Raw genomic sequence first — 8,035 nt, 5'->3', positions numbered from 1 at the left:
TTTTTTTTTTTTTTTTTTTTTTTTCTGCCAAGAGTGCTGAGGCCCCCTGGGCAAAACTCCGCTCACAGCACACAACGGGAGAGAATCTCTCCCTTTCCTTTCCTTGTGGCGGGGCCTGGACCGCTGTGGGCCGCGGCGGGGAGGCGGAATGAAGCCCACAGCCTGAAGCAGGGAAAGAATCAAGGGAGATATTCCTTCCATTCCATTTCCCTCTCTTCTCTTAAACATTTTTTTCTTTTTTCTTTTTTTAAATAATAGCTAAGTAATTTGCCTACCGGGTCCTTGCAAACAGTAGAGAAAAAGGAGCTTGTTAAAAATTGCTCTGGCTGCTCCACAGCTCCCTCTAACGGCTGCCCAGTGCCCTGACCCTGATTTCCATCCTGCTGGGGGGGTGTGGGGGGTGGGGGGGCTTCATGAGGCCAGGGAGGACAGGCGTGTGCAGAGTGGTGTGCCCACACGGATACGTCCCTCAGGCTCTTCCTTCTCAGCCACAGCGCTACATAATAAATATATTCCCACCTCGGAATTATTACAGCTGCTTTTTTTTTCCCCACGCGGCATCCTAAGGGCACTTGCTGGCTCTTACCTATCCAGTCAGCACTACTGTCAGACAACAGTTAAAGGAAATGAAGGAAGTAGCTCCTATGGGTACATAAGGTGATGTAAAAAGGTCACGAGTGTGGGGAACACAGAAATTTCCGCCCCATTGCTTCTGGGCAAGGGTTGCCGGTAGGTGGGCCCGGTATTTGGCTCGTGGCTGTTTCCATCAGGTTTCCCCTTTTGTTGGTGCCGAGGGGCAGTAGTTTGCGAATTCTCCAATCAAGTTTGGGCCTCAACACAACATCCTATGTGTCACCGCAACGTCAGTCCTTTCTCTACCTGCTGTCTACGCCGGGGGAGGGAGGGGCCTAGAAGAGTTTCGCTTTCTTCTTCATGTCGTTGCGTCTCCAAAGAGGTAACTTGTCAAACTCCTGTATGGACATTCCAAAGACCTCCCGAAACACTTCTGGGGCTAAGTGGCGCTGTGACGGGAGAAAAGATCAGTGGTTAAGTCCTGACGGCCACACGGATGGCCTTGAGCATGGAGAGTTGCTCTCGAGTCTACAGGGGATCATTCTGAAGAGCAAGGCAGAATGATGACAGAGGAGTTTACCTCTGAGGTGTGTTAGCGGGCCCCTCTCACTGGCTCCTTTCCTGGTTGGCCCAGGGGAGGCACCCCCCACCCCCAAAGAGGACAAAAGAGCTGGCGGAGTATTAATGATTATTGTAATACACTTAATGGTGATGGGACATAGCAGGTGACTCATCAGTGTGGAGGCGACTCCATTTCAGGTCGCTGTGATGTTGAGAAGATGTAGGGAAAATGGCCCACAGTAATAAGAAAGCCAGAGAGAGACTTCTAGAATGGTCTCTGGGGAGCCTTGGGGCATCCTCCTGGCTCCGCGGCAGGAATTCCGGTGGATGCCTGGTCCCCGAGAACAGATTCCACCTGGCGTCCCTCCTCCAAAGTTCCCTTAGCATAGTAGAGCCTTTATTCTCTGTGCCAGACTGACTTCACATACAAAGGTACTGCCTTTTGTCAGGGAGAAGTAATGATTCTTTTCTAAGACTGGCACCAGAGTTTTTCTTAATTAAAATCACTCAGATGGAAAACTATAAAGATCAATGTTCCATGTCTAAGGAGGTCTTGCGTATGTGCCCCCAGATGACCCTTCAGCAAGGAATGAGGGAACAGCCCAGAGAGACACTCTGTGGAGCACTCCCTTCTCTCTCTCAACGAGCTCGACCCAGGCTCAGGGAAAGGTTAGGCGCTGGGATATCTGAAGAAGGATGGGCTTCCCTTCTCCAACCCCAGCCACCATTAAGTCAATATCGTCTCCACAGAAAATGACTAAAATCATACTGTGTCTCCTGGGTCATCTTTTGGGTTTCACCACACACTTAGGCTGATCTCTTAAGTGTATATTTGGGTTCTCATCCCAAGTTGTCTTAGTTCTGCCTAATATACAAGACTGATTCTTTTAATTTTTGGGGGGGAGGGTCTGGAGACAGTTGGGTGAAATGCACAGGTATCTGCAGTTCAGACTGGTTATTTAGTTAGTTCATTAGTTTACCTCCAGCCTGGTTCTGTCCACGTCTCTCAGGATTTTGTTGCGCCCTCTGTTGGTCACCATCAGCATTTCATATGGAAATATCTGAGAAGCAAAGAGAAAGACCTCTTTTAGAACACCGTTGTCCGTTTTATTAACAAGCAGAAGCTACCTAAAATCTCCTACTCCCAAGATAGAGCTTCTAAGACATTATAAGTATAGTATCTGAATGATGGGTGTTCCATCAAATATCCAACGGACGGGGGCCAGTTCTTATACCTTCTCAGCTCACCATGTCTCACGTGGCATTGTGCCTTCGGAGGGCTTTGTGGAGTGAAAGAATACAAACTTATTATGTCTTGGGGGGTAAAGGTAAAAATTAGAAGTGAAATGATAGGAACACGGTTTATAAGGCAGGGTACCTTTGCAGGGTTCAACAATCTTGTTCCAAGACTGGCTCATGATTGCCTGCGGCCGGGCAGGCCCAGAAGCAGTGTTCTGCTTATTGAAGTAAGTCCCAGCTGTGGTCACCAGGGAGCACAGCCTCGGACACCTCTGGAGCTAGGGTGACCAATCATCCCAGTTCTGCTCGGCACCGAGGAGGTTCCTGGAATGCTAGACTTTCAGGGCTCACACTGGGAGAGTCTTGGGCAGATGGGATGTACCACTCACCCTATCTGGACTGGTCTAGGGGTACCCCGCTTCGCACTGGGCATGCCTCGCAGTGCTCAAAGCCGGGGCCAAGTGAGTACAAAGCTCATAAGATAGGTGCGCTGTATTTCATCGTGAATACATTGTACCAGACCCAGTGAGGGCTTAAACCTGTTGACTCAGTGGGGCAAAACCTGTGAAGGGTCAGGGTACTCTGTGACATGGCTTGTCTACTGTATCGGCCTGGAAGCAAGTAGGTCTCAACACTGAGAAAGGTGGAAAGGCAGAAAACCAAATCTTGGGGCTGGGTGGCTCAGTCGGTTAAGGGGCCGACTTTGCTCAGGTCATGATCTCATGGTTTGGGAGTTCGAGCCCCAAGACAGGCTCCGTGCTAACAGCTCAGAGCATGGAGCCTGCTTCAGATTCTGTGTCTCCTTCTCTCTCTGCCCTTCCCCTGCTCATGCTCTATCTCTCTGTCTCTCAAAAATAAATGAACATTAGAAAAAAAAAGAAAATCAAATCTTGCCAGGGTGATGGCCCGGTTTGCTGTTCCCATATAAGAGGAGAGAGAATGCCTACACTTGCCTTTGGTTCCAACATGTTGGGCATGGACACCCCCCGATCCATTCTTGTCCCAGACATGTGGCCATCTGGGAGGGTCTGCAACAGAAAACCTGCTTTAAGGAGGAGCACATGACAGCATGGGGAGCTGAGGGGGGGACTCTATGGCCTCCCCCAAACTCCCTGCTTCAGACTCAAATCTTGTTTTATAGATGCGTCATTTTAATTACCATAAATATTTCAAAAATGAAATCCTTGCTACATAAGAGCAGGAATACTGGGAATATTGCTCTTTAATCATCAAGTTGGGGGAAAGATTCTGGCTTGATGACCACTGAGGGGCGCCTGGGTGGCTCAGTTGGTTAAGCATCCAACTCTCGATTTTGGCTCAGGTCATGATCTCAAGAGAACTCTTCCTGAGGTCAAGTTCCATGTCGGGCTCTGCGCTGATAATGCAGAGCCTGTTTGGGATGCTCTCCTTCTCTCTCTACCCCTCCCTTGCTCGTGCGCACTCTCTCTCTTTCCAAATAAAGAAACTTAAAAAAAAAACAAACACAAAAACTATTGACTAATTTCTAATTTAGGCTCCACACATGAAAGTATACAGAATATTAAAAAATTCCAAGTCTGTGATTATTTTCTTACTTTACTCTTAGTTTTCTCTGTATTCCCCCCACACCTTCTCATTCTCCATCATAATTTTATAAAGCTAGGGTCCAGGATAAAAGGAATGATACCAGACAGGATGGGAATTTCTTTTCATTTGGGACCATGGGAAGGAGGAGAGAACCAAAAGCAGAGAGTGGTTAAAACTGAAAGGAAGAACTGTATGTGGGCAGACCCGTGATGCTGGTCCACTTCCCCCGAGAGAGGACTCTCCGAGGCCAGACCAAGAGTCCTCTGACACCTGGCCTGGTTCATGCCATGTCCCCAGGCCTGCAGGGCCCGCTTGATGTCGGCACCCGGCATTCCTGGTTGCTCACGGCTCCTCACATCTATGGGCTAATAAATCAGACCCGTCAACCCAAGAACCCAAGGATCTTCTCAACAGAAACTCTTCCCTCAAGCCGTAACACACGTCTGGATTGTGGTAAATGGCTGCTTTGTTGGCGTGGTCAACTTGAGAAAGACAGTAGTGTTCCATACCTGGTAGTCTAGAAAGGAAAGAAAAAGAAACTTTCAGAAGAGAAAGATCATGGAAGAACATGGCAACACTGATAAACCATATCCTACTGCAATTCGGGAGACATTCTCCAATGCACCAGGTTCTCTCTGCTGGGGTCTCTGGACACCAGTTATCAGTTAAAACACCTTTTCTCATGGAATCCTTCCCCCACACCCTGAAGGTATTTCCACCTTCTCTGATTACAGCATGTATCTCTGGAAGCTTCTCTCTGGTCACCTCAACCTGTCTCTATCTCTCACTCAGTCCTGTGCATTCTGACAGGAGGGCCCCTCTGTAATTCCCGAGATCTATCCAATCTATTCGAGATCTATCCAATCTATCCGATCGAGTGCTCAGCACATGGCAGGAGCAATGGATTCCTTCTTAAAAACTCTGCTTCTCTGGTCTCATTTCAGTTGTGATCCTTTGTGACTCTGATACATGCTCCGTGAGCTCCCGTGGGCTAGCTGCGATCCGACTCTCTCTCGGATATCAGACAGCATAAACGGAGCCAATGTATTTGTGACTGCGCAGCCAGTCAGCGGTGTGACCATGAGGGCCTTACCTCGAACTCCCCCGCTGACGTCCCCATAGCTGTTGTACTGAGCAAAGTCTGTGGAAACAGGCTGAGACCAGGAAGAACACATCGTTAGAAAATCTACTCCAAGGTGAAAGGATTTACAAAATCCTAAGAGTTCTTCCTGAGCTGAATTCCTGCGCCCTAGTTACTTTTCTTCTACTATTATGAACTCTCTTTGTCTTCTGCACTGCCTCCAGTGCCAGCAGGACCTGGCTAAGCAAGTTATCTTTTGCCAATAAAAATACATTTCTTCACATAGCTACACAATTACATTTGTTCTATGCTTTGAGGGGAGGGTGACTGCAGCGAACTTTCCTGTATTTTTTTTACAGCAGAGATAATGGCTCAAGTTACTACTCTTAGTTTGAAATATTTGCCACACGATCAATCAAGGTAGACTTCTCATGAGTTATATAGGCTGTTTTTCCATCTGAAGCCAATTTCTCTTTCTCTCAATAGAAATATTTTATTTTGTCTGTAACTCAAAGTGATTGCCATGATATCAAAGAGAACATTTTCATGTTCTAGCACTGAGATTACATTATTAGACATATGCAGACAATATGTCAACATTCATACCAGGTCTGAAGAAGAAATAAACTCAGGAACAAGTCAGTGAGAAATCTTACCCGGTGAAGCCCATTTTTTCCATAGCCTGGGAGAGATGAGGTTTTAGATGATAGAGCATGTGAAGCTGAATGAGAAAAGGTAAAAAAAGGAAATCAGAAGTCCAATTCTTAAAAACTTCTTTCTTTTAAAAGTAAACTCCATACCTAACGTGGGGCTTGATCAAGAGTTGCACACTCTACTGACGGAGCCAGCCGGGTGCCCCCAGAAGTCCAATTCTTTATTGAAACTGGCAATTTATCTTCTCTTTACAGAAGAGAAGATCCATAGAAAAATGGAAAAAAATAACCCAAATAATGTTGAGCTCAAATATTCACAAAAGGCCACCACATTTGGGTGTTGCAGGGAATGGATGGAGAAGGAAGAAGTTGCTTGGTGCTACTTTACCTCTGAATCCTCAAGACAACCCTGATAACGCTATTATTATTTCCATTTTACAGCAGAAGAAATAGGGGCTAAGGGAAGTTAAGTATCTTGCCTAAGGTCACTCATCTTACAAACAGCTAAGCAATGATCTGAATCCAGGGCTATCTGGATGCATACGCTCATGCCCCAGTTGGTCTGGCAGCAATAAGTGACTTGAAAGCCAAAAGCCAACCATGTAAATATCACGCTCTCCTGGGCCACCACAGCTGGGTTCCTGAGAGGCCGGAGATAAGTTATCCCGTTAATCAACAGCATGGCACCACAGCAACTGTGGGGCTTTGGAGGGGAGCAGCCCGGGGCTTGATTTCTGGCTCTGCAACTTAACACCTCTGCACGGGATCTCATCTCTGTAAGTGTTTCTTGACTCATGTAGATACAATGCTATATATTCATATAGAACAGGGCTATAGAATTAGAAGGAACTCTGAAGATTAGTAAACCACTAAATCCAAGATCAATGCCAGGGAGGCATCTCAGAGAGGCAGGGCATTCCAGTGCAGCTTGTGGGCTCTGGGGTTATAACACTTGGACTCCAGAATCCTAGTGTTGCTTGTTATTAATAAAGTGACATTGGGTAGGTTACTTAAATTTCCTATTCCTGTCTTCTAATCTATGAAATGGGGGTAGTAATAACATCATCTACTTCATTGGCATGTTGTGAGAATAAATTAAATAATATTTAACACAAGGGCTTAAGTTTAGTAAACACTAAATATACTAAAAGCTTTAAGAGGGGCAATTTTAATGCACTAGTTCAGAACATGGGAGAAGAAATATTGTGGGTTAAGAGAGATTTGGCTTATGACAAATATAAATGGGAAATATACTGATAAACTATTTCAGCCCAGTGTGTAAGTAATCTCCTTCAAAAGTATCAAAAACAACATTGCTAGTCTTCAGCTATTTCACTGAATACCTAAACATAAAATCATAATGTGTTGAAAATGTTCAAGTTCTCTATATCTCTATATATAATCTCAAGTTCTCTATGAAAGCTTCTATTCTCTCCCTTTCTTTTTTTTTTAAAGTGTGTTTATTTATTTTGACAGAGAGAGACAGAACAAGCTGTAGAGGGGCAAAGAGAGGGGACAGAGGATCCAAAGTGGGTAGTGGGTTCTGTGCTGATAGTAGAGAGTCTAATGCAGGACTTGAACTCAGGAACCATGAGATCACGATCTAAGCCAAAGTTGGACGCTTAGCCAACTGAGTCACCCAGGCACCCGCCTCCCTCCCTCTTTTTAAACACTTTTTTTTTTTTAAATGTTTTATTTATTTCTAGGAGAGAGAGAGAGAGAGACAGCGTGAGCAGGGGAGGGTCAGAGAGAGAGGGAGTCACAGACTGAAACAGGCTCCAGGCTCTGAGCTGGCAGCCAGCACAGAGCCCGACGCGGGGCTCGAACCCACGAACCGCGAGATCACGACCTAAGCGAAAGTCAGACACCTAACCGACTAAGCCACCCAGGCGCCCCTCTTTTTAAAAACTTCTTAAGAGGGAAAGAGAGTGAGAGAGAGAGAGAGAGAGAGAGCGAGAGAGCGCATGAGCATTAGAAGGGCAAAGAGACAGAGAATCCCAAACAGGCTCCATGCTCAGCGGAGAGCCCAACTTGGGCCTTGATCCCACAATAGCGAGTCGAGACCTAAACCAATATCAACAGTTGGATGCTTAACTGACTAAGCCACCCAGGTTCCTTGCCTTTCTTTTCATTAAAAAAAACCACAACTTTTTAAGATGTTTTATTTATGTTTGAGAGAGACAGAGAGAGAGAGACAGAGAGACAGTGGCAGAGAGACAGAGTGAGAGCAGGGGAAGGGGCAGAGGGAAAGGAAGACACAGAATCTGAAACAGGCTCCAGACTCTGAGCTGTCAGCACAGAGCCCGATGCGGAGCTCGAATCCATGGACCATGAGATTATGACCTGAGCTAAAGTTGGATAC

At 46.2% G+C, this 8,035-nt stretch overlaps 1 protein-coding gene across 3 annotated transcripts in view; it reads right to left on the bottom strand.

Annotated features, from left to right (window-relative positions):
- Positions 1 to 645: 645 nt before the first annotated feature.
- ABLIM1 (actin binding LIM protein 1) overlaps positions 646 to 8,035 on the bottom strand; it is a 312,956-nt gene continuing 305,566 nt past the window's right edge. For 2 of the 3 annotated variants that reach the window (XM_077779560.1, XM_077779559.1), the window contains exons 18-20: positions 5,677 to 5,741; positions 5,033 to 5,093; positions 3,403 to 4,456 (exon numbers count right to left, since the gene is read on the bottom strand). In XM_077779560.1, coding sequence (XP_077635686.1) covers positions 4,365 to 4,456; positions 5,033 to 5,093; positions 5,677 to 5,741 — 218 coding nt within the window. In that variant the 3' untranslated portion in view covers positions 3,403 to 4,364. The other variant, XM_077779561.1, reaches the window with a different exon arrangement.

Source organism: Crocuta crocuta, unplaced genomic scaffold (genome assembly GCF_008692635.1).
Source record: "Crocuta crocuta isolate KB4526 unplaced genomic scaffold, BGI_CrCroc_1.0 scaffold138, whole genome shotgun sequence".
In the NCBI taxonomy this organism is placed as follows: domain Eukaryota; kingdom Metazoa; phylum Chordata; class Mammalia; order Carnivora; family Hyaenidae; genus Crocuta; species Crocuta crocuta.
This window is presented reverse-complemented; position numbering and strand designations above follow the sequence as displayed.